This window comes from Oncorhynchus tshawytscha, linkage group LG10, assembly GCF_018296145.1.
Source record: "Oncorhynchus tshawytscha isolate Ot180627B linkage group LG10, Otsh_v2.0, whole genome shotgun sequence".
Classification (NCBI taxonomy): domain Eukaryota; kingdom Metazoa; phylum Chordata; class Actinopteri; order Salmoniformes; family Salmonidae; genus Oncorhynchus; species Oncorhynchus tshawytscha.
Window position 1 is genome coordinate 61,148,267 of NC_056438.1, and position 27,715 is coordinate 61,175,981.

Genomic DNA, 27,715 nt, shown 5'->3' on the forward strand with positions numbered 1-27,715 from the left:
CCCAAGTTGAACAATTTAAAGGCAATGCTACCAAATACTAATTGAGTGTATGTAAACTTCTGACCCACTGGGAATGTGATGAAAGAAATAAAAGCTGAAATAAATCATTCTCAATACTATAATTCTGACATTTCAAATTCTTAAAATAAAGTGGTCATCTTAACTGACCTGAGACAGGGAATTTCTACTAGGATTAAATGTCAGGAATTGTGAAACATTTAAACTCAGTTTATTTGGCTACGATGTATGTAAACTTCCAACTTCAACTGTACATGAATACTGTTGAGAGTGAAAAACTCAGCAGTGTTGCAGTTCTTGACACACTCACACCGGTCTGCCTATCACCTACTACAGTACCCCGTTCAAAGGTATTTAAATATTTTGTCTTGCCCATTCACCCTCTGAATGGGACATATACACATTCAATGTAAAAAAATCCTTATTTAACCTGTCTACTCCTGTTCGTCTACACTGATCAATAAAATCAAAAAGTGTACATTTTAAATACATTCCTTAATATATGTTGAAACGTATTTAAGCAAAATATTCAGTACCAGTCAAAAATTTGGACACACCGACTGATTCAAGGGTTTTTCTTTATTTTTACTATTTTCTACATTATATAAGAACATCAAAACTATGAAATAACACATATGGAATCATGTAGTAACCAAAAATGTGTTAAACAAATGTCGAATCTTAAAAGTAACCACCTTAAGCTTCATGGGGTAGTCACCTGGAATGCATTTCAATTAGCAGGTGTGCCTTGTTAATTTGTGTAATTTCTTTCCTTCTTAATGCGTTTGAGCCAATCGGTTGTGTTGTGGCAAGGTAGTGGTGGTATACAGAAGATAGCCCTATTTGGTAAAAGAACAAGTCCATATTATGGCAAGAACAGCTCAAAAATGCAAAGAGAAACAACAGTCCGTCATTACTTTAAGACATGAAGGTCAGGCATTCTGGAACATTTCAAGAACTTTGAAAGTTTCTTGAAGTGCAGTCGGAAAAACCATCAAGCGCTGTGATGAAACTGGCTCTTATGAGGACAGCCACAAGAAAGAAAGACCCAGAGTTACCTCTGCTGCAGAGGATACGTTCATTAGAGTTAACTGCACCTCAAATTGCTGTCCAAATAAATGCTTCACAGAGTTCAAGTAACAGACACATCTCAACATGAACTGTTCAGAGGAGACTACGTGAATCAGGCCTTCATGGTCAAATTACTGTAAAGAAACCACTACTAAAGGACATTAATAAGAAGAAGAGACTTGCTTGGGGCAAGAAACACAAGCAATGTACATTAGAGCAGTGGAAATCTGTCCTTTGGTCTGATGAGTCCAATTTGAGATTTTTGGTTCCAACCGCTGTATCTTTGTGAGACACAGAGTAGCTGAATGGATGATCTCCACATGTGTGATTCCCACTGTGAAGCATGGAGGAGGAGGTGTGGGGGTGCTTTTCTGGTGACGCTGTCAGTAATTTATTTAGAATTCAAGGCACTGTTTTGAGTCATTGTCCAGCATGGCTACCACAGAATTCTGCAGCGATACGGCATCCCATCTGGTTTGCGCTTAGTGGGACTGTCATTTGTTTTTCTACAGGAAAATGACCCAAAACACACTCCAGGCTGTGTAAGTGCAATTTGACAATGGAGAGTGATGGAGTGCTGCATCAGTTGACCTGGCCTCCACAATCACCCGACCTTAGACCAATTGAGATGGTTTGGGATGAGTTGGACCGCAGAGTGAAGGAACAGCAGCCAACAAGTGCTCAGCATATGTGGGAACTCAATCAAGACTGTAGGAAAAGCAATCCTCATAAAGCTGGTTGAGAGAATGCTAAGAGTGTGCAAAGCTGTCAAGGCAAAAGGGTGGTTACTTTGAAGAATTTGTTTAACACTTTTATGGTTACTACATGATTCCATGTGTTATTTCATAGTTTTGATGTCTTCACTATTATTCTACAATGTAGAAAATAGTTACAAAAAATTAAGAAAAAAAACCTTGAATGAGTTGGTGTCCAAACTTTTGACTGGTACTGTTATATTTGGCCTTAAATATTTCACATGTATCCTAATTTTTATTTATTTTAATCTTCTATTCTAAACAGAAGCACCAATAACTTCCTATTCTAAACGGAAGCACCCGGAACTTTATATTCAAAACAGAAGCACCTTCTACTGTAAACAGAAGTACCCAGAACATTCTATTCTAGTCTAAACACAAGGCTTTTTCTGCCACCAATCAACCATAAGAATAAAATGAATTGGACGGACAATTGAATTGTGTGACAAATTCAACATGGAAGCCCCAATGTAGCCTAATCGACAAGGCAGTTTTAATCTTTGATGGCTAAAATGTGATGAGAAATGCCATTTAGAATCTCACACAAACAGTCTTGAAAAAATGATTGGATTACATACAGTCTGCTTTAGATGGTCATATTCACTCTACTTATTTCATTATCATGTGTTGACTTGTACAGAACGTACAATGGTACAAAATATAGCTAGGACAATAAGTGCAAGGCATAATTATTCAGGTTATCCAACATTGAAAGAGAAATATAGACTTTATTTAGTAATGTTTGTACCCCATTCAGTTCATAGGTAATTAGAAAAATCTCATCTAATCTAACATTCAAGTACTGTTTTTACAGCATCTCATAAACAAACTTTTGATTCTACAACACTGAAACTTTTACCACAATTTACAAAAAAAAAATCTTATCTTTGGCACTTAAATCACTAAATGTACACTATTTACAATACATAGTACTTTCCAGTGCAAAAAGGCTCTAACCAACAAACAGTTTGAGCAATTCAGTGTGATGACTGACTCAATGTTTTGTATCACCCTTGATAATAATAGCATGCCAACCCTCTGATAATTCATAATTATCAACAAAAAACAAACACGAGAGAACACTTTCTGTAGTAAAAACAATATTTCAATAGATCTTCCTGGTTCATTTTTTAGTGCAGACCTCAGCTAACACCTTGAACTTTGGCCCCAGTGTGTTCAGGAAGTCCAGGTCTTCCTGGTTGACTTGGTCACTGCAGCATCCCACCGAGCCAGCCGGAGACCCCACCCCCTCGAAGCCGTACGCGTGGATGATGTCATCGGCGTACCGTCCCTCCTCTTCCGTCCCTAGGTAAGCCAACTTCTGCAAAGAAAAGGTAGACCAGGTAAACATGATACGAGACAAGATGGACATGGTAGCAGACAGGGTAAAAGATGAGGTGGGGAGAGGAGAATGAATGTTGTTATTAGTCCATAGGGAGCAGACAAGGACTAGCCCGAAGGGGGGAGGAAGATATTAGAGTAGGTGATATTACTTCCTTCCACAGGATATTACACTGAGAACAGACAAACCTTTCACCAACCAGACGAGATACTTGAAAGCTGACACAGAAGCCAAGGGTTTAGCCAATAAGTAAGCCAACATTATACATCAGAATTGTCTAGGCTTTCACCAATAGTAAGAACTATATTAAACCTTAGAGAAAAGGCAGAAAATGTGATCATGACGATATTATCCATTTACGGTGTTTACTCAGACTACAGTAAACACATTGACATTGTTTGAGTTGTTTTACCTGTTGTAGAAACAGCCCGTTGGTTTGCCAGTTGAACTTCATGAAACGTGTGTTGTCAAAAGTCATATTGCCACTGGCATATTGTCCGCCACCATATTGATCTACACCATATTGTCCACCGCCATTTTGTCCACCGTATTGACTGCCGTTGTATCGGTCAGAGAAGCCGTTCTGCATATCGGTCACAATGACGCTGCTGCCGGACTGCTGTTGAGTGCCCAGGTCTCCTCCCATCTTACCCAAGTTCTTAGCTCCAGCCCACCCCATGTCAATCATGGATCCCTTCACTGAATGGTCAATCCCAGACTTTGGAACAATGATGAGATTTGAATCCTAAAGAGGAGACATAAAAAACATATGAATACAAACAAGGATCTGAAATCTGCTTTGATTTCATGACCATGAGAAATGTGTTTGTAATACTTTCAATCTCACAGCCTTACCACTGCATCCCCTAGGGCCTCAATGTTAGACGTCAGCAGGATACCACCACTGTCTCCCATATCCTCCAGCTCCATTTTCTCATTCTTCGTCACACACACGAATGCACAAAGGAAACCTGCGATAAAGAACCAACAAGAAAGTGTGTGAGTGGCACTGCAACAACAAGGCTGTCAGATGGACAAGACGCACGAGTGATTTGTTAAGGAATACAGCCATACTAGCTGATGTCAGCTATTTAAGACTTCACCATTCAATTTCTAATCTCTCATCAGTTTTATATGTTGTCCTATCTTATTATTTGCTTTGACACCAACCTGTCAGGGCAACATGAATAATATGAATGTCCATAATAGCCCAGTGGAGACTCACAGAGTAGAAGTAGCAAAGCCAGACCGAGCAACATGGCCAGGATGCCCCACACCCCCAAAGATGTGGAGTTCTGTTGGGCCAGACACGCTCCGTTCCTGCAGCGGCAGATCCGGACCGTCACAGTCTGGGTACTTCCAAAGCCCTGCAGGTCCCCCACCATCAGGGGGACAGTGTATAGGCCGGTGGGGAGCTCCTTAGTTTGCGCCAACATCACTGCAGTGCCTGAGGAGGAAATACACTGTTGTTAGGAACAGGAGTTTGTGTACTAGATTTCCAGGTGAGATTATACTATAAGGACTAAAACTCCTGGCTCTAAGAAAAAATGTCAGTTAATGTCAGAATGTCAGTTAACAGGTGCTGTGCAACGTGGCTCTGTTGAGGTTGCATCTCTAGAGAGTATTTTGGTTTTAAAGTTGTATTCAAGAATATATGACACTGACTAGTCATTATAATTTAGAAATTGTAAATTTATGGACTTCTTCCCATTAAATAACTGCATCACTGTTTCAATCACATTTGCAAGACATCAATTAATATAGAGATGCAATGGAGTCAGCTGGTAGGAATCATTTTCATACTGTTAAGTGGCTTCACAGCCCATTTGTCATCATGCTTCTCTCCCAGTTTGAAGATGAAGGGGGCGGAGAAGGGAGCTTGGTCCTTGTCTTCTGCTACCACCAACACAGAGCCCATCTCTCCCCCATCCTTCTCACACAACACCAGGTCTTTAGAGAGGATGTCTGGGACGTGGTCGTTCATGTCTTCCACTTGAATAATCACCGTCCCTGTACCTGTCTTCCGACCTAGGAGAAAGGAGACATATGTAAGAAACAAGATAACACAATGCCTTCTTGCTGATTTTTATTGTGAGAGCTTGAGTGAGTCAGATTTCCAATCTATTCACTATCACACATGGCAATAAATGGGAAAACTTGAAAGTTCAGTTACAGATGGCACACAGTACTGATATTTTCCCAGTCGCTCCCTGTTATAAATGCAAAACAGAGATAAGGGCCAGTAGATAGCATATGACCAAAAAAAACATCATCAGCACATCTGGAATAGAACCGAGTAACACAATGTCATGGACCTCAATGACGTGATCACTCCAGGTGTTACAGATGGACTATTATACTCATCATCCTGTCTCTTAAACAACACACAAAGAGTTATTGTGTTGTGTGTGAACATAAATCGAACATTGGCGAGAGTGGAGGGGGTGGTTGAAGCTAACACCAGAATGTGTTATGTATTAGATAACATCAGTCAAGGCGTAAAGACGACGACAACCTTCTCATCCTCTGTGGTGTAATTCAAGTTGTGCAAACACACTCCCATATCAACATGTCAGTAAAAGGAGGCCTTGAGGAAATGGAATAGGGCACAGTGGTGTTGTTAGCTATAATTATGATGCTTTGTCTCTTCCTTGTTATAGAGTGTTAATACATGTTACAGTGATAGAGGCAGTGAGAGAAAGCAAATGCAGGATTAGCATGCTATTAGCTGGGAGGATATAACTAGGTCCCTGGGGCCGGTTGCATAACACATTTTAAGTTATTTTCCCCTTAAATTAAGGGGAAAAGGGTGCCCATCAGGACCCATATGTGCTTCATTAACTATGGATATGTACAGTAAGCATCATTCAATCTAGTCAAACCGGTTAATAGGCAGGTGGTTAGGAGTGTTGGGCAAGTAACCGAAAGGTGTCTGGATCAAATCCCCGAGCTAAAACTCTGTCGTTTTGCCCCTGAGCAAGGCAGTTAACTCCACTGTTCTCCGGGCGCTGATGAACTTTTTCAATGCTAGCTGAGGATACTATCGTGATCACGTTTAACATTGGATTTATTACCTACAAAAAGGTAAGATGTGTTTTGATTTGAAGGGTTAGGGTTAGGGTTCTGGTGCTGCTCTACACACACACGCGCTTTGACCAACATAAAGCCAACTCTCGGAAGATGAAAGACATTCAAAGTTCCATTCTGTGGGCCTAATTCAGATAATGCATGTCATAACAAGATGCCCAGCGCTTCAAGCCAAGCCTCCTGTCACGACCTGACCTTAGTTCCTTTTTTATGTCTCTATTTTGGTTTGGTCAGGGTGTGAGTTGGGGTGGGCATTCTATGTTTTGTTCTATGTTTTGTATTTCTGTGTTTGGCCTGGTATGGTTCCCAATTAGAGGCAGCTGTCTTTCGTTGTCTCTGATTGAGAACCATACTTTGGTAGCCTGTTCCCACCTGTGTTTGTGGGTAGTTGTTTTCTGTCTTAAATCAGCATGAAGATCTATGGCAAGACTTGAAAATGTCTGTCTAGCAATGACCAACAACCACCTTGACAGAACTTGAAATTAAAAAATAATAATGTGCAAATATTGTATAATCCAGGTGTGCAAAGCTCTTAAAGGCTTACCCAGAAAGACTCACAGCTGTAATCGCTGCCAAAGGTGATTCTAACCTGTACTGACTCATGGGTGTGAATACTTATGTAAATTAGAGATGTAATTTTCTATAAATTAGCAAATATTTCCAAAACATGTTTTCACTTTGTCATTATGCGGTATTGTGTGTAGATGGGTGAGCATTTTTTTTAAATATATTTTTAAAATCAGTCTAACACAACAAAATGTGGAATATGTCAAGGGGTATGAATAATATCTGAAGGCACTGTAGCCAGCTACGTACTCTGTAAGTTAGCTTGACATGCTAGAAAGTAATAGAAACAAGTTGAGAATAAATCTACAAGAAACATGTTTTATTATCTTCTGAATCAATTTGTTTCTCCTGTCTTGAATGTAGTTCTATTTTGCGTTCTCTTAAAATAAACGTGATCTCTTTGACGAGACATTCAGCCAGTGATGGTCGTCTCCATGGTAACCATAGACTTATTCTGCCATACATGCTTTCAAACTACTGTAAACCCAGAAATCCCCCGATCACACATGTAGGCGATGTAATGGCGACGTTGGCTATTTAACCTCATGCTCAGAAACACTTCGGCGGGTCTAACGGTCGTCTCGCACCGAACTGCGCATGTGCAGGCAGTCACAGCAAAGGCATTCCTTCGATATAAAGTTGTTTTTGACTCAAATGAAAGCGTGTCAGTTTGCCACTCATGAGGTTGGAGTAATAACATGTTCAACTACTTAAGACACTGGCTCGAATCTAGGTTGTGCCTTTAGATAGAGAAAATTAACAACTAAGGAAGAATTTTTCATTTCACTCATTGACATCTCAAAGCCCAATCTCCGGCCTGGTCTGTTTAGTCTGTTTTGCAAGCGTTACCGGAAGTCTCGTGATGGTGCGCCTCTGGGTTTAGAAACTCTGGGGTAAAATGCCTTAAGTATGCCCTTACTAAAGGAAAACACTTGAGGGGCTCTCTGCAACGCCTTTAAACAATTCCCTCAGGTAAGGGTAAATCCTTAAAGGAAACACTTAAGATGTTTTATGCTACCAGGCCCAAAGTTTTTAAAGCAATAGATGAGTTAAGATCATACAAATAGTGATGCATATTTGACTACACAGAAATTGAATAAATACACATGCAAGACAATGTGTAACAACATCTACTTACTGGCATCCACAGCTTTCATAGTGACGTTGTAAACACCATCCACTACGAAGTGGGACTCCCTGTCGATTGTGTTGGCGATCTTCAGCTGTCCAGTGCTTTCATCGACATTGATCCATGAAGCCGGGTCTGAGACCTTGTAATACCTGAGAGGGAACAGAGAGAGAGAAGACGGTATTAAAGCATTCATGAGCATCATGGTGCAATTCTGCCATCAAGTGCTGGAGAGAGAAAAAAAATATGGCATACCATATTTTCATGAATGTTAACATTAGAAGCCTCCTCCCTAAGTTTGTTTTAATCACTGCCCTAGCACACTCCACCAATCCGGATGTCCTAGCCGTGTCTGAATCCTGGCTTAGGAAAACCACCAAAAACCTTGACATTTCCATTCCTAACTATAACATTTTCCGACAAGATAGAACTGCCAAAGGGGGAAGTGTTGCAATTTACTGCAAAGATAACCTGCAGAGTTCTGTCTTACTATCCAGGTCTGTACCCAAACAATTTAAGCTTCAACTTCTAAAAATTAACCTTTTCAGAAACAAGTCTCTCACCTCATCCCGACAGAAGAGGATGCCTGGTTATTCTTTAAAAGTGCCTTCCTCACCATCTTATATAGGCATGCCCCATTCAAAAAATGTAGAACCAGGAATAGATATAGCCCTTGGTTCACTCCAGACCTGTCTCCCCTTGACCAGCACAAAAACCTCCTGTGGTGTTCTGCATTAGCATCGAATAGCCCCCGTGATATGCAACTTTTCAGGGAAGTTAGGAACCAATATACACAGGCAGTTAGGAAAGCTAAGGCTAGATTTTTTAAACAGAAATTTGCATCCTGCAGTACAAACTCAAAAAAGTTCTGGGATACTGTAAAGTCCATGGAGAATAAGAGCACCTCCTCCCAGCTACCCACTGCTCTGAGGCTAGGAAACACTGTTACAACCGACAAATCCACTATAATTGAGAATTTCAATAAGCATTTCTCTACGGCTGGCCATGCTTTCCACCTGGCTACCCCTACCCCGGTCAACTGCCCGGCACCCACCACAGCAACCCGCGCAAGCCCATATCCAGATAGCTGATATTTTGAAAGAGCTGAAAAATCTGGACCCCTACAAATCAGCCAGGCCAGACAATCTGGACCCTCTCTTTCTAAAAATGATCTGCCAAAATTGTTGCAACCCCTATTACTAGCCTGTTCAACGTATCTTTTGTATTGTCTGAGATTCCCAAAGATTGGAAAGCTGCCACGGTCATCCACCTCTTCAAAGGGGGAGATACTCTAGACCCAAACTGCTACAGACCTATATCTATCCTACCCTGCATCTCTAAGGTCTTCGAAAGCCAAGTTAACGAAAAGATTACTGACCATTTTGAATCACATCGTACCTTCTCCGCTATGCAATCTGGTTTCCGAGCTGGTCATGGGTGCACCTCAGCCACGCTCAAGGTCCTTAACGATATCATAACCGCCATCGATAAGAGACATTACTGTGCAGCTGTATTCATCGACCTGGCCAAGGCTTTTGTTTCTGTAAATCTCCACATTCTTATTGGCAGACTCAACAGCCTTGGTTTCTCAAATGATTGCCTCGCCTGGTTCACCAACTACTTCCTTCTCTGATAGAGCTCAGTGTGTCAAATCTGAGGGCCTGTTGTCCGGACCTCTGGCAGTCTCTATGGGGGTGCCACAGGGTTCAATTTTCGGGCCGACTCTCTTCTCTGTATACATCAATGATGTCGCTCTTGCTGCTGGTGATTCTCTGATCCACCTCTACACAGATGACACCATTTTGTATACTTCTGGCCCTTCATTGGACACTGTGTTAACTAATCTCCAGATGAGCTTCAATGCCATACAACTCTCCTTCCGTGGCCTCCAACTGCTCTTAAACGCAAATAAAACTAAATGCATGCTATCCAACTGATCATTGCCTGCACCGGCCCACCCGCCCATCCAGCATCACTACTCTGGACGGCTCTGACTTAGAATACGTGGATAACTACAAATACCTAGGTGTCTGGCTAGACTGTAAACTCTCCTTCCAGACTCACATTAAGCATCTCCAATCAAAAATTAAATCTAGAATCGGCTTCCTATTTCGCAACAAAGCTTCCTTCACTCATGCTGCCAAACATACCCGCGTAAAACTGACCATCCTATCGATCCTTGACTTCGATGATGTCATCTATAAAATATCCTCCAACACTCTACTCAGCAAACTGGATGTAGTCTATCACAGTGCCATCCATTTTGCCACCAAAGCCCCATACACTACTCACCACTGCGACCTATACGCTCTCGTTGGCTGGCCCTCGCTTCATACTCGTCGCCAAACCCACTGGCTACAGGTTATCTACAAGTCTCTGCTAGGTAAAGCCCCACCTTATCTCAGCTCGCTGGTCACCATAGCAGCACCCACTCGTAGCACGCGCTCCAGCAGGTATATCTCACTAGTCACCCCCAAAGCCAATTCCTCCTTTGGTCGCCTTTCCTTCCAGTTCTCTGCTGCCACTGACTGGAGCGAACTGCAAAAATCACTGAAGCTGGAGATTCCCATCTCCCTCACTAGCTTTAAGAACCAGCTGTCAGAGCAGCTCACAGATCACTGCACATGTTCATAGCCCATCTGTATACAGCCCATCTATCTACCTCATTCCCATACTTGATTTATTTATTTTGCTCCTTTTGCACCACAGTATCTCTACTTGCACATCCATCTTTTGCACATCTACCATTCCAGTGTTTAATTGCCATATTGTTATTACTTCGCAACCATGGCCTATTTATTGCCTAACTCCCTTATTTGACCTTATTTGCACTCACTGTATATAGACTTTGTTTTATTTTTTTCTACTGTATTATTGACTGTATGTCTTGTTCATTCCATGTGTAACTCTGTGTTGTTGTATGTGTCGAACTGCTTTATTTTGGCCAGGTCGCAGTTGCAAATGAGAACTTGTTCTCAACTAGCTTACCTGGTTAAATAAATGTTAAATTAAAAATTAAAAATAAACAATTTCACAGTACCTCTATTTTCTATTGAAACATCATATTATTACTATGACCATTATCAATATGGTCAGACAATATGCCATCTCCTATGGTCATATGGCAAGACAGCACAAACAGATCTGGAACCAGGCTAATAAAGTATGACATTGAGGTAAACTAAGATCTTACTTGATGCCAGCGCTGCTCTTGGTCTCTGGGTCTACAGCAGTGTATGTTCCGATCAGGGTGTCGTTTGGAGTATTCTCCTGGACAGTAAATCGTACGATGGGGGCAGTGAACTCTGGTCCCTCGTCCACGTCCCCCACTGTGACATCCACAGGGATGGACACCCACTTGGCATTGGTCCCACTCAGCTCAGCCTGGTTACGGGCCATCACATCCAGCTTTAGGTTCTTGGTCTTCTCGTAGTCTAGAGGCTGGTGACACAGCGAAGACAAGGAGTGTCATTTTATTGCATTATTATTGGATTATCAGCCATCAATGACATTGTAATTGTACAAGAGTAAATAAGAGTAAATAAGTATTTTGTTTCAAGATTTTGACTCTCTTTATGTTATGGGATAATTTGCCTTATTTTAAAAATAATTATGAAAGTCAAGATCAGATCAAAAATATAGGTTAATTGTGAGTACCAACTCACCTTTGTTAGGTAAATTAGTCCTTCATTTGTTTTTGGGTCTCTTTCCATCCTGAAGTTCCCATTTTCGTTCCCCTTGGTGATGATGAACTCAGAGTTCCAGTTTGGTGTGTTAATTAAGTCCTTGTCTTCAATAGGGATTCTGAGGATGAGGCCTTTCTCTTGGTTCTCCATAACACTCACATTATACTGCAAGAGGAAAGCAGCATGTTCAATTATCTGACTGAGGTATATTGAATATCCATACTCTATAGCAAACAAAATATAGCACATTTTCACCATAACTATTGTTTTGCTGCCAAATAAACTGCGATATAAAATTGTCATTACTGTAAAAAAAAAAAATATTCAAGATTATTATTTTTTCCTTACAGATGTCTTTTTAAAAGTGGGAGGGTTGTCGTTGATATCTCCCACAACGATTGTGGCTGTAGCCGTGTTTGATAGACCATTCAGAGCGCCATTCATGTCTCTGATGTCCACTGTCACTGAATGTTTGTCGTTCACCTGAAAAACAAAATCCCCAAATATACATTTAGTTCAAATATACAATGAGTGCACAAAACATTAGGAGCACCTTCCCAATGTTGAGTTGCACCTATTTTGCCTTCAGAACAGCCTCAATTCGTTGGGGCATGGACTCTACAAGGTATTGAAAGTGTTCCACAGGGATTCTGGTCCATGTTGACTCCAAAGCTTCCCACATTTGTGTCAAGTCGACTGGATGTCCTTTGGGTGGTGGAACATTCTTGATACACACGGGAAACTGTTGAAACATCCAACCCTGTTGCTGTTCTTGACACACTCAAACGGGTGAACCTGGCACCTACTACCATACCCTGTTCAAAGGCACTGAAATATTTTGTCTTTGCTCATTCACCCTCTGAATGGCACATACACGCAATCCATGTCTCAATTGTCTCAAGGCTTAACAATTCTTCTTTAACCTGTCTCCTCATCTTTATCTACACTGATTGAAGTGGATTTAACAGGTGACTTCAACAAGGGATCGTAGCTTTCACCTGGATTCACCTGGTCAGTCTATGTCAGGGACAGAGCAAGTGTTCCTAATGTTCTGTGCACTCAGTGTATATTAAAACATGAATAATTCAAACAATGATAGCAGTGGTCACCAATGTGGAACCCTGGAAAACTAAGTGAGATATTTTGAAAGTACGAAGAGGAGACTAACTCTCACCTCTCTGTCAAGAGTGTCTGTTTTGGTGCTGATGACTCCTGTCTCTGGGTTGATGTAGAACAGGTTGGTCCCAGAGAGGAGGGAGTACCTGATCTTAGTGTGGTCTGTACCAGGCTCGTCTTTGTCTATGGCATTCACCTTCCCCACAACGGTACCTGCAATGGAACACATCACAACACACAGGCTATTAGTTCATATCCACAAGTTCCAGTTTCAAATGAATGTCTGGATGTGTGACAAATGTATCTGTAAATGTACTAATTCATGAAACATATGGCAAAATTCGTGAAACATATGGCATATAAACATATTTTCTATGTACTGTATTACAGAGGCTAAAGGTATTTCTTACTTCAGCTGTATGTTTCTCACCTGTGTTGCTTTGTTCCAGCACAGTAAACTGCAGTTGTCCAGTGAAAGTTGGTGCATTGTCATTCACATCTTCTACATTCACTGTGATGGGTAATGGTAAGTCTGTCTCCTGGTTGGTGTATCTGTCAAACACTCTGGCTTGAAACTGAAAAAAGAGATGTCATGTTTTATCATCATAGATAATCAATTATTAAATAATAAACCAATAAAGCAATAATTGTTGTCTACTACTCACTATAAACTGAGGGGTAACCTCGCGGTCAACAGCTCTGTGGACCTTCAGCATCCCAGTTTCCTTTACCACACTAAACACACCCACAGGGTCCTCTGTCACACCAGGCCCACTGAGGGTGTAGTACACCTTGTATGCGGCAGAAGAATCAGATGCAACCTAGACCAGAAAACAATCAAATATTATCTGGGGTCAAGCTTCAAAAGCAGTGGGATAATCATATAATTCGGGTTAGAAAATTGTACAGTAATGATGTGTTTTTGGTTGGATATGTTTCTCAATTTCTTTTCTTGGTTTTTGCAATCTTTATCACACCATTTGCCATTATTGTTAGTCGTATGGTTTGGCCTCAGACCCGTAAGTGTGAGCAGAGCCTGCTGAGCATCTGGTACATGTCATTGGCTTGGGCTAGTGTAAGAGTGGGGGGGGGTTGGGCCTGTTTGCCTGATCACAGCCTGGGCGTATGTGTGACTTCCATGTCGAGGCCCTTTTGGCAGGAGTGGGGGGTATGGGGTGGGCAGGAGGGGCATAGGTCTGATCTTCCTACCTCCCATCTCACACACATTGACCACAGCCCTTCCCACGCCCTGCTGCAGCTCTTCCGAATCGCGAAGCAAACAAGTGCTGTTTAGAATAACTTTTCTCAAAGGTTTCACAGAAAGCACACATGTATTTCTATATCCTCTCCAAAAATCATGATATTATTTGAATAGTGAAAATATTTCTAAAACCCATCCCTAGTGTTTACACAGGCAGCCCAATTCTAATATTTTGCCAGTAATCGGTCTTTTGACACAGAACTTAGTCAACAATTATAATGCTTTAGACCTTTTACTTGCTAGGCGGGTATGACCATTTCTGTTTTGCAAAATGTAGAGACACAGAAAACCTGAGTCTACGCCTGTCACGCCCTGGTCTTAGTATTTTGTGTTTTTCTTATTTATTTGGTCAGGCCAGGGTGTGACATGGGTTTATTTTTTTGTTGTGTTTATGTATAGGGGTTTTTCGTAGGTTTTGGGATTGTGGCTTAGTAGGGTTGTTTAGGAGAGTCTATGGCTGCCTGAGGCGGTTCTCAATCAGAGTCAGGTAATTCTCGTTGTCTCTGATTGGGAACCATATTTAGGTAGCCCGGGTTTCACTGTGGGTTTTGTGGGTGATTGTTCCTGTCTCAGTGTGTTTGTATTCACTAGATAGGCTGTATAGGTTTTCACGTTCCGTTTCTTGTTTTTGTATTTGTCGTGTTTATTCTTTCATTAAACATGTATCGAACTAACCACGCTGCATTTTGGTCTGACTCTCCTTCGACGGAAGAAAGCCGTAACAACGCCTTCACTATGGTGAATCACTAAAACAATACAGAAATACACTACGGATAAGGAATGAACAGCACGTCAGAAATCAGCTCAATGTAATTGAAGAATCCATAGACTCTAACCACTTCTGGAAAAATAGAAAAACACTAAATAAACAACAACACGAAGAGTTATCTATCCAAAACGCTGATGTATGGGTAAACCACATCTCCAATCTTTTTGTCCCTATAACACAGAACAAACAGCAACAACATATACATGATCAAATACAAACCATAGAATCAGCTATTAAAGACTACCAGAACCCACTGAATTCTCCAATTACATTGAATGAACTAAAGGACAAAAAACAAACCCTCCAACCCAAAAGGCCTGTGGTGTTGATGGTATCCTCAATGAAAGTATAAAATATCCAGACAACATTTTTTTAAATGTATTTAACCTTTATTTAACTAGGCAAGTCAGTTAAAAACAAATTCTTACTTACAATGACGGCCTAATTGGCTTTAACATCATTTTTAGCTCTGGCATCTTCCCCAATATTTGGAACCAAAGACTGATCACCCCAATCCACAAAAAAATCCACAAAAGTGGAGACAAATTTGACCCCAATAACTACTGTGGGATATGCGTCAACAGGAACTTTGGGGAAATCCTCTGCATTATCATTAATGGCAGACTCATACATTTCCTCAGTAAAAACAATGTACTGAGAAAATGTCAAATTGGCTTTTTACCAAATTACTGTACGACAGACACCTTAATTGACAAATAAACAAACAAAAACAAAGGCAAAGTCTTCTCATGCTTTGTTGATTTAAAAACCTTTGACTCAATTTGGCATGAGCGTCTGATTCCATCTAGACACCGTTGCCCTAGAGCACACAAAAAAAAGACATACCTTGGTCTAAACATCAGCGCCACAGGTAACTTCAACAAAGCTGTGAATGAGCTGAGGGACAAGGCAAGAAGGGCCTTGCCATCAAAATGAACATAAAATTTGACATACCAATTAGGATCTGGTTAAAAATACTTGAATCAGTTATAGAACACATTGCCCTTTATGGTTGTGAGGTCTAGGGTCCGCTCACCAACCAAGAATTCACAAAATGAGATAAACACCAAATTGAGACTCTGCATGCAGAATTCTGCAAAAATATCCTCTGTGTACAACATAAAACACCAAATAATGCATTCAGAGCAGAATTAGGCTGATACCCGCTAATGATCAAAATCCAGAAAAGAGACGTTAAATTCTACAACCACCTAAAAGGAAGCGATTCCCAAATCTTCCATAAATAATCCATCACCTAAGCAAGCTGGTCCTGGGGCTATTTTCAGAAACACAAACAGACCCCACAGAGCCCCAGGACAGCAATACACCCAACCAAATCATGAGAAAACAAAAAGATAATTACTTGACACATTGGAAAGAATTAACATAAAAACTAAGCAAACTAGAATGCTATTTTGCCCTAAACAGAGAGTACATAGTGGCAGAATACTTGACCACTGTGACTGACCCAAACTAAAGGAAAGCTTTGACTATGTACAGACTCAGTGAGCATAGCCTTGCTATTGAGAAAGGCCGCCATAGGCAGACCTGGCTCTCGAGAGAAGACAGGCTATGTGCACACTGCCCACAAAATGAGGTGGAAACTGAGCTGCACTTCCTAAGCACGTGCCAAATGTATGACAATATTAGAGACCCATATTTCCCTCAGATTACACAGATCCACACAGAATTTGAAAACAAACCCAATATTGATGAACTCCCATATCTACTGGGTGAAATACCACAGTGACTCATCACAGCAGCAAGATTTATGACCTGTTGCCACAAGAAAAGGGCAACCAGTGAAGAGCAAACACCATTGAAAATACTACCCATATTTATGTTTATTTATTTTCCCTTTTGTAATTTAACTATTTGCACATTGGGGCCATCGACGGAACGAGGAAGAGCTAGACTAGCAGTAGAATTTGAATGGGTTAAACTGATGCAAGAGTTGGGGATAGAGGATGCATCTGTCATTAGTAATGTTTCAGAGTAACATGACAAACTAACCCTTTACAAATAGCTCGCCACAAGGTTAGAATATGACTCAGCGCTAAAGCTGACCTGGTCCCGAGAAGAGTATATAAGGAGAGTGCCTTCCTTAAGAGGGCATGATAGTGCTACTTGACTTATCACCGACAGACAGCTCGTGATACTTCAACTATCATCAACCTAAAAGGTCATATCTGACTTTCATACTCTAGAACAAATGTATCTCGACTTCTGATTTCTGAACGAGACATACTGAGACAACTACCCTCCACACTCCTCGTGCTGAATAAATCCACCTCCCAACCGAGGTGGGTGAATAGCAACAGTGGTGTTATAAGTTTTTTTTGTCTCGAACTGTTCTCTTCACTAATCAGTAAATCATTGTATCTGTTTCTCCTACTAGAGGTTGTACTAAGTGATTGGATAAGCCTCTGGAGAAATTGTGAGTGGAAGAACATACTCTTTGGGGACCAACCAGGTCAACCAGCGCTAAGGTAATTAACTGCTTGTTGTAGTACATATATATAAGGCATTAATAGTAGTAAGTGTTTTGATGATTGTTGATGTTATAGATTAAGGACAAAGAGGAAACTGTAATAACGTGTACAACTGTGTGACTTGCAAATATTGAATAAAAAGTAGAAACTAGACCCAAAACCCTAGGGGAGAGAACGTCTCTGACACTCCTGTTTTAGGGGAACAAGTCTAGTTTCTACACAAAAGACAATTTAAAGGATTGGACAGCCAACTCATGTATATAGTAAAAAGCAAAGTTACTCTGTATTAATATTCAAGCAGTATTAACCGACGGGTGTAGGCATTAAATCGTAAATTGTTTGTCTAGATACTAGAGTGATTGGGAACCCTATAAGAGTAATGGCGGGTTGAAGAGTCTACTGATTGGGAACCCTATAAGAGTAATGGCGGGTTGAAGAGTCTACTGATTGGGAACCCTATAAGAGCAATGGCGGGTTGATGAGTCTACTGATTGGGAACCCTATAAGAGTAATGGCAGGTTGAAGAGTCTACTGATTGGGAACCCTATAAGAGCAATGGCGAGGTGAAGAGTCTACTGATTGGGAACCCTATAAGAGCAATGTCGAGGTGAAGAGTCTACTGATTGGGAACCCTATAAGAGTAATGGCGGGTTGAGGAGTCTACTGATTGGGAACCCTATAAGAGCAATGGCGGGTTGAGGAGTCTACTGATTGGGAACCCTATAAGAGCAATGGCGGGTTGAAGAGTCTACTGATTGGGAACCCTATAAGAGCAATGGCAGGTTGAGGAGTCTACTGATTGGGAACCCTATAAGAGCAATGGCGGGTTGAGAGTCTACTGATTGGGAACCCTATAAGAGTAATGGCAGGTTGAAGAGTCTACTGATTGGGAACCCTATAAGAGTAATGGCGGGTTGAAGAGTCTACTGATTGGGAACCCTATAAGAGTAATGGCAGGTTGAAGAGTCTACTGATTGGGAACCCTATAAGAGTAATGGCGGGTTGAAGAGTCTACTGATTGGGAACCCTATAAGAGCAATGGCAGGTTGAAGAGTCTACTGATTGGGAACCCTATAAGAGTAATGGCAGGTTGAAGAGTCTACTGATTGGGAACCCTATAAGAGTAATGGCGGGTTGAAGAGTCTACTGATTGGGAACCCTATAAGAGTAATGGCGGGTTGAAGAGTCTACTGATTGGGAACCCTATAAGAGTAATGGCGAGTTGAAGAGTCTACTGATTGGGAACCCTATAAGAGCAATGGCGGGTTGAAGAGTCTACTGATTGGGAACCCTATAAGAGTAATGGCGAGTTGAAGAGTCTACTGATTGGGAACCCTATAAGAGTAATGGCGAGTTGAAGAGTCTACAGATTGGGAACCCTATAAGAGCAAATCAAATCAAATCAAATCAAATCAAATCAAATTTTATTTGTCACATACACATGGTTAGCAGATGTTAATGCGAGTGTAGCGAAATGCTTGTGCTTCTAGTTCCGACAATGCAGTAATAACGAGCAAGTAATCTAACTAACAATTCCAAAAAAAAAAAAAAAAAACTACTGTCATACACAGTGTAAGGGGATAAAGAATATGTACATAAGGATATATGAATGAGTGATGGTACAGAGCAGCATAGGCAAGATACAGTAGATGATATTGAGTACAGTATATACATATGAGATAAGTATGTAAACCAAGTGGCATAGTTAAAGTGGCTAGTGATACATGTATTACATAAGGATGCAGTCGATGATATAGAGTACAGTATCTACGTATGCATATGAGATGAATAATGTAGGGTAAGTAACATTATATAAGGTAGCATTGTTTAAAGTGGCTAGTGATATATTTACATCATTTCCCATCAATTCCCATGATTAAAGTGGCTGGAGTAGAGTCAGTGTCATTGACAGCAATGTCGAGGTGAAGAGTCTACTGATTGGGAACCCTATAAGAGTAATGGCGAGGTGAAGAGTCCACTCTATAAAAGGTAAATACTCTTAAGTCTGATTGATATTATCTAAGATTCCGAAACACGCCTGACGGCACCACAACAGCTAATCTCTGAATAAAAGGGCAGGATACGTAACCAGGCCAGTCCGGCGGGCCTGTGAGTCACCTGTTAGCCGGGTGACATACGAACTTGAGTGAGACGACTTGTGTCACTCTCAACGGAGTACCTTAATGGTCCTAAAGCAAAATCCCCTACCGCAACACTTGGCGCCCAACGTGGGGCTCGATAATATCATATATATACAGATAGAGAACCTACCAAGAAAATCCTTGAGGATGAGGAAATAAGAAAAGTACTATAGAGTTTATAACTAAATAGGAAATCTTATACAAAACCTAAAGGTAAATGAGGAAATAAGAAAAGTACTATAGAGTTTATAACTAAATAGGAAATCTTATACAAACTCCTCCGGGTAAATGAGGAAATAAGAAAAGTACTATAGAGTTTATAAGTAAATAGGAAATCTTATACAAACTCCTCCGGGTAAATGAGGAAATAAGAAAAGTACTATAGAGTTTATAAGTAAATAGGAAATCTTATACAAAACCTCAAGGTAAAGAAGGAAAAAAGATGAAGGTAGAAAAAGAGTGATTTTATAAGCATTACATTTAATTATGAAAATAAATATGTTGCAGTTCCTAGGGATGGTAAATTACTGGATGGATCCCATACTATGGATCCCATACTATGCAACATATGTACAATTATTGATGAGACTGATTTAAGATTAACCCAGGTTATTGTTAGATGAAATACAGTGGACTCCTGAAGGAGAGATTTCACTAGTACAGAAAACATATGCTATGTTTAGCAGGGTTTTGGCTTTATCTAATCATTTGAAGGTTTGTCTTTAAATAGTAGAAAGATGACAAGGGTATATGGCATCTGTTGTGATCCAGGATCATTGAGAGTATTGGGTTAATTAAGCTGAACTATATAATTATTTTATAGATTACTACATAGAAATGTTGAGTTCTATAAAATTCATTAGTGCAAACAGGGAGACAGTGAGACAGTCAGTCAAAATGTGGAAGCAGAAACCATATCTGGTACTGACAGTATTAGCTGCGGCAACAAGAAGCAGATGCGGAAGCGAAAAAGGCCGGTTTTAAACCACAGCCATTAAAGCAGTAGTTGTTAAAAGAGGAAGTTAAACATAGACATAACTATATTGAAGGATTGTCAGTCTAAGAGCACCAGTGAAAGAGTGGGGGCTCGTCCAGGATCCATGTGCAAATTTATCAGGTCAGTTAGACATCGACACAGGAGTAGGGGAATGGGATTTTACATAGACGCAAATAATGCAAAGAGAGGCTAACCTAGAAAAGGCTAGTCAAAGAAAAAAGACAGCCGCAGTGCAAAGAGTGGACACCTCAGGAGACGCAGGGGTACCCACTAAACCAGGGAGAAGAGATAGGGCAAGGCAGCAACCCCAGCAGCAAACCCAAGCAGGGCCACGGGCTCAGAGTAAACCGGCCTTCCAACATAAACCCAAAACACCCCAAAAGGATGGAGGTAAAACTACCTAGCAAAAGAAAGACCCCAAACCACGTGACAATACGGCAGCAGGACCATCAGGTGTTAAAACCGGGGGCCCCCCAAAAACCAGCCTCCCTGGACGTAGCGGCCTTTGGAGCCCTCACACAGGAGGAAAAAACTCAAAGGAGAGAAGATTATGCTAAGTGGAATGAGGCGAATCCTGGTAGAAAATGAAAAAGTGCAAACTGGTTAATGGGAACCCTGGAAAGAAACTTAAAAGTACCGATAGTGGGCAAGACTTTTCTTATAGATACCGGGGCAGACCGCAGTATGACTAATAATCCAGGAGAACCAGTGGGTACCCTCAGGGTAAAATTTCCAGAAGGACAACAAAAAGATATGAAAATAATCAACCATTTTAAACCTGTAAATGTTCCAGACTAAATAGAGAGGGTCAGAACAGAAACGGACTTACCAGAGAAAAATATTATTCAAATAATAGAAAAGCTAGGTGAAATAAAAATACAGCAGTTTAAAGACGGTAACCTACTAACCTCTAATGAAGAATCTGAAAGGACTATTAAGTGTTTTAACAAACCTCTTAAAGGCCCCATACAAAAATATGACATGGAAGGAGCCAAAATGGCGCTGTTGGAAATATATTGGAATAAAATAATGGCCCTAGCCCAAGGCCAGGACATAATAATAAAGGACAATTAACTTAACAAAATGTGGGCACAACTAGTTGAGGGAAGTAACCACAACTAGTTGGGACAAATGGTGAAATATAGTTTGTATCAAACCAAGAAACGGAAGAAGGGCCTCCTCCCGTGGTACAAAAGAGGAAGGCCACAAACATAGAAAAACCCAGAGACATAGTGGTTTTTACAGACGGCAGTGAGAAATCAGGTCCCACTGTGTGGGGTTTTATTATAAAAAATATAGAAACCTGTAATTACCTGTAATTATATTCCGGGTTGCAATTCGGCTTGCAAACTAACCTCTGATCAAAGAAGTTTCCTGTGGTCTCTTGTATAACGTAGGGCAGAATTCCCTTACAATACTAATCAAATACCAATTGATTTTTAGAATATACAACTGTCCTGTATAGGCTACCTGAACCTGCATGACATGAGCCGCCCTCACGCTCTCTCCTTTGATAGAAAGTTCTGCGTCTATTAATGCCAAATAATAGGCCTTACATACAGTCAGTCCACACTCAGAACACTAGCTTACTATATTGTTTCATTATGCAGTGTACTATCTATAGCTATATACTGTATTTAGCTGCTATTTAGAACTTTAAAAAAATACACATCAAATAGCCAAACAATGAGGAAAAAAGTAGTCTACTTGAGGATAAATTCAGCCACTAGTTAATGTTGAATTTAGTGGGTTTGTCTGACTAATAGCCTACACAAATGGGCTGCAATATTCAAATGAAATGAAATACAAATAAATCCAACTTGAAAGACTCCCCTGGTGTCATAATATATTTTGATATTGCAACCACGTAATTCAATCAGCATGTACGAAATCACAGACAGACTTTTTTTGTTCAAGCCCTCAAGAACTGTTGTCTGCTAATGGTGATAATCTGTTTGCATTTGCCAATGTATTGTCTTTCCAATATCCAGACAACCTGTCCCCAGAGCTTCCTATACAGTAATTTAATCTATCTCCATAACGTGTTGAGGCCGGCAATTAAGTAGAATGAGAGGCTCAATTAAAGATGTTTCAGAACTGCTATATTTGAAGCACAACTCCCTTCTGCACAGTTTCTTGTCTACAACAACTCCATTCGGATTAAACAGCCTAGCTGTTGGTTGCTCATTGTAGTCTACTTCTTCTCATTAAGGTTACTTCATTCAGACATTTTTAATTCCATTTTGCATTGATTAGAAATATCCCACTTCACCTGCTAGGCCTACATGGAGCCTCTGCCCCTTGAATTGCTGGACAATAACAGCAAGCTACATGTGTGAAACGTGTGTAGACTACTGGTATGTATTTGTTATGGGGCGCAAGTCATAAAAACTACATTCAAAAGTGTGTTGCTTTATTAAATGAAGAATGTCAAATGTCATGTTATACACTTGTGTGTAGCAATGTCACATGGCTCATTTGATTTAATTCAGACAAAGCCTTTTCATTGTTAAAAAAGGCCTGTATTATTTTCTTTGAAAAAGTGAATACTCACACAACATCCATTGGGATATTGTATTAATAGATTAACCATGCCCACTAACCCTGTGTATACATGTATGTGGTTGGGTGTGTATGGGTGTGTACCATCTGGTGAGGGCGTGGAGCATACAGGTACAGAATGTGCCTTAGCCACAAGTGAGAAAGAGTGAGAAATAAAGTGGATCATGGGTAAGGAGAATTGAAAGCACAGGTAGAGGATCATTTGGATGTTGCCCATGTAGGAGTGTGTTATGACTACATTACATGAAATATGGACAAAGCTTCGGTTTATTGTCCATATTCAAATAGACAGAATGTGCTGAAAGTAATGGAAGTTGTAACTTATTTTAAGGACATTACCAGATCAACTTCCTTTGGAAATGGAGGGACGTCGTTTTCTATGATGTTGAAGGGCAGAGGGCTCCAACGTCTTTTGGAGCGCTTTAGTAGACCATCTTTCAACACCTGAAACATGCAAAAAGTCACGACACTACAAACATAATACAGTACTTATTTAAAAAGTATAGGACTAGCATCTTCAACATCTTTTACTCTAAGCCCATGTGGAATCCACCTTACTTTTCTAGAGTTCTGGACAAGGTAAACATCCATGTTTTTCTTCTGACCATCGGGGTCCTGAAACTGCACTGAGAATGTCCTGCCATTGGCTGGTACGATAGTGATGTGGACTGTTACTATAGTTCCATCTGCCTGTACTGTGAAGTCCGGGTCACAAGAGGTAAAATGCAAGGTCTTGGTGTCACAGTTGTCGACATCAACTGAACAATGAGAGAGAAAGAAATGTTATGAACTGTACAATTACTAAAAACAACATGAATTATCCTAAACAAGATTATGATTATGATTAAAGATGATTAAGGATGTCAACTGGTTATAAAAAGTGTATGACTATATTGATTGTTTCATTCAGTATCAATTACATACAACGTTTGACAGGACTGGAGTATTTGTGAATGTTTAGTTACCTTTTGAAATAACATGCCCAACTGGTACTGTCTGAGGTACTGCTGCTTGTATGGAGCCGGGGATAAAGCAGGAGTCCACACATGAGATGATCTGGAGTTAACACATGAGAGTGATATTGTTCATTCTAACAACGTGCATATGATACGATAGTTGTGTTACAAATATCGTACTGCAATTATTTGTATTGTCTATTATTGGAACCAAAAGAATGAGACATTTACATTTTCAAGAACATAGTCTGCATAGGTAGATGTATCAACAAGCCGCACCTTGCCAGTGATATACAGTCTAATATTACACAACTGCACAAAATAAATGTTACGTTTGCCAATTCAATTACATTCATAGACTCGAAGGAAGTTGACAAATCCAAATCAAATGTCAAAATTACAGAAAAACTTTCATTTCATATGTACTTACCAAAAAGATGCATAAATTGACATTTAAGTTCCGTTCCATTTTTGTTACTACCATTCGAAACATCAAGACTATAGTGACGAAACCACACGCAGGAACAAGAAGTATAAGTGTTTCTGTCAAGGGCGAGGATTAGAGGGTGGAATATCCTTACACCAATCAACAGTAACCGAATTGTGTCCGTATGCGTCTTCCATTGCAGGGATCGGAATGACGGTTTCATTTATGAAAAAGTACCCCGCCCGCGATTACTCAATTGGCTACCTCGACGACGGGACGCATTCCTCGTCTAGTACTCCACCCTCTTTCAGTCTGTGAAAATAACAGTACAGATGTGTGATTTAACATGTGATCAGCTGCTCAAAGCTTGTGGTTTGGTGTGAGCCATGCACGCTAAGCAAATTGGTTATTTCGAAAGAAATCACAGAGAACAAATGTTACCAATAGGGGGAAGCATTGTATCGGTAATGGGTTGTTGTCTGAAAACAATGGAATGTCCTCTTGGCTTTTTTTCTCAACTATCAACTGTCCCATGCAATGGATTTAAAATTGAAATAATTGTTTCTGTTTTTTCTATATCTAAAAAAATTAAAGCAAGTAGACACATACAGCTATTTTGTAATGTTAATTTAATCCTTAGTGCAGTTATCATGCAAAGTACTTTATAACTCCATTCTGTTCCAGGGAAATTAAGATAGGAACGTGTCATGTATTTCAAGAGTAAACTCTCTCTATTTCTATCATTGCATAATCTCAATGATGATGGATTGAACTGCTGAAAGCCACAATAAATAAACTTGATCCGTGTTCAGGGAATACAGTGCCTTCAGAAAATATTCAGGCCCTTTGACTTTATCCACATTGTTCTAAAATGTATTAAATAAAATAATTCTCAGCAATCTACACACAATACCCAATAATGACACATTTAAAAATATAAAACAGAAATATTTTATTTACGTAATTATTCAGACCCTTTGCTATGAGACTCGAAATTGAGCTCAGGTGCATCCTGTTTCCATTGATCATCCTTGAGATGCTTCTGCAACTTGGAGTCCACCTGTGGTAAATTCAATTGATTGGACATGATTTGGAAAGGCACAGTGTAATGAGTGCGCTAAGAGTCGGGAAGCAAGTACAGGGAGTGAGTATTTTAATTAATTAATAAATAAACAAAACAACAAACAAACAACACACTGACATGAAAACAGAGTCAATAACACCTGAGGAAAGGTGACATATATCTGGAAGATAATCAAGGAAGTGATGGAGTCCAGGTGAGTGTCATGAGGTGCTCGTGCGCTTGACGATGGTGACAGATGTGCAGGATAATCAGCATCCTGATGACCTAGAGGCCGGAGAGGGAGTATACGTGACACACACACAATCTCTATAAGGTCCCACAGTTTACAGTGCACGTCAGAGCAAAAACCAAGCCATGAGGTCTAAGGAATTGTCCATAGAGCTCCGAAACAGGATTGTGTCAAGTCACAGATCTGGGGAAGGGTACCAAAACATTTCTGCAGGCCTTTATGGTAGAGTTGCCAGATGGAAGCCACTCCTCAGTAAAAGGCACATAACAGCCCGCTTGGAGTTTGCCAAAAGGCACCTAAAGACTCTCAGACCATGAGAAACAAGATTATCTGGTCTGATGAAACCAAGATTGAACTCTTTGGCCTGAATGCCAAGCGTCACATCTGGAGGAAACCTGGCACCATCCTTATAGTGAAGCATTCTTTTAAATAAATTTGAAACATTTTCTAAAAAAGTTTTTGCGTTTGTCGCTATGGGGTATTGTGTGTGTAGATTGATGGGGGGGGGGGATTTGATCAATATAGAATAAGTCTGTAACGTAACAAAATGTGGAAAAAGTCAAGGAGTCTGAATACTTTCCGAATGCACTGTATTCTGTGTCATTATTATGAATAGTAGGACATTTGAGTGCACTCGGACGGACCGGCAAGGCCTTTCAAATATTCTGTTAGGCCCATTTAAAACCTTTCCTGATCATGTACCAGAAGGTACATCAACTCTCTCTGCCCCTCTTTCTGCATGCAGTTTATTCAAGCATGGTGATTAAGAGAGCATTATGGGCTCCTCCCTAACCCCACAGGAATGTGGTTTGGATAGGGCCTGAAGTGGGGGAGGCTGGGTTCTGTGTACCAGACAGTTGAGCTCATGCTATCACTATAAACTGCTGATAAGACTGAGCATTCTGAGTCAGGAGTGAGTTCAGAGAGCGAGAGAGATTATGGCAAACCTAATTGCCTCTATTACATTTTCACTAACATTTTAGAGCATACATCAGATGTTTGAATTTCCCAGTGATGGGCCAACATTAGAGTATCACACTCCATTGAGCATTGCTGTTCTTGGTTTGTTTAATATTAGACTGCATTCAGAATCCACACACAGAATCCGAACAGGAGAAGAGCAGACAACAAGCACACTTGCAGTGAAATATTTGTTTTCTCTGTGGGTCTGGGACATGGGTGTAGACATAATGAGAGGCCTTCGGGGAGAATATAACACCATAATGCAAACCAGATACACACACACTGGAAATGCCCCTAAAACAATGTCCTCTCCACTCTCTCTCTTCTGTCAGTCTCCAAGTGAAAGTGATGCACTTTTATAGGGGCTAGTCCAGCAATGCTGTTTGTGCAAAGCATAAAGGATTATTCACTGTGTGCAAACGTTAATATCAGTAAAGACAAAAACAAATCAACCTCATACTCACAAATCAAATCAAATTGTATTTGTCACATGCGTCGAACACAACTGGTGTACACTTAACCGTGAAATGCTTGCTTATGAGCCCTTCCCAACGATGTGGTTAAAAAAATGGAATAAAAATAGTAACACAAGAAGAATAAAGTACATAAGAATGGAGCTATACAGGGAGTACCAGTACCAGATCAATGTGGAGCTATATACAGGGAGTACCAGTACCAGATCAATGTGGAGCTATATACAGGGCATACCAGTACCAGATCAATGTGGAGCTATATACAGTGAGTACCAGTACCAGATCAATGTGGAGCTATATACAGTGAGTACCAGTACCAGATCAATGTGGAGCTATATACAGGGAGTACCAGTACCAGATCAATGTGGAGCTATATACAGGGCATACCAGTACCAGATCAATGTGGAGCTATATACAGTGAGTACCAGTACCAGATCAATGTGGAGCTATATACAGTGAGTACCAGTACCAGATCAATGTGGAGCTATATACAGGGCATACCAGTACCAGATCAATGTGGAGCTATATACAGTGAGTACCAGTACCAGATCAATGTGGAGCTATATACAGGGCATACCAGTACCAGATCA

At 40.5% G+C, this 27,715-nt stretch overlaps 1 protein-coding gene across 1 annotated transcript; it reads right to left on the bottom strand.

The window, feature by feature from the left end:
* Positions 1-2,313: 2,313 nt before the first annotated feature.
* On the bottom strand, positions 2,314-24,658 carry LOC112260569 (desmocollin-3). Its single transcript, XM_024435794.2, has 16 exons — positions 24,380-24,658; positions 23,959-24,049; positions 23,552-23,751; positions 23,333-23,437; positions 13,437-13,592; positions 13,202-13,346; positions 12,830-12,984; positions 12,004-12,138; positions 11,635-11,820; positions 11,163-11,410; positions 7,979-8,121; positions 4,990-5,214; positions 4,412-4,633; positions 4,042-4,157; positions 3,599-3,931; positions 2,314-3,165 (listed from the first exon to the last, which is right to left on the bottom strand). Exons 1-16 carry the CDS (start codon positions 24,440-24,442, stop codon positions 2,968-2,970), a joined length of 2,721 nt encoding a protein of 906 aa, XP_024291562.1. The 5' UTR covers positions 24,443-24,658; the 3' UTR covers positions 2,314-2,967.
* Positions 24,659-27,715: the final 3,057 nt, after the last annotated feature.

Bases quoted from the DNA above. Each gene is read 5' to 3' on its own strand.
- LOC112260569 (XM_024435794.2), bottom strand. From the start codon at position 24,442: ATGTTTCGAATGGTAGTAACAAAAATGGAACGGAACTTAAATGTCAAT. The intron at 23,752-23,958 runs GTAACTAAACAT...CTCATTGTTCAG, and splicing joins TGGGCATGTTATTTCAAAAG to TTGATGTCGACAACTGTGAC. The intron at 11,821-12,003 runs GTAAGGAAAAAA...TTCCTCTTGCAG, and splicing joins CCACTTTTAAAAAGACATCT to TATAATGTGAGTGTTATGGA.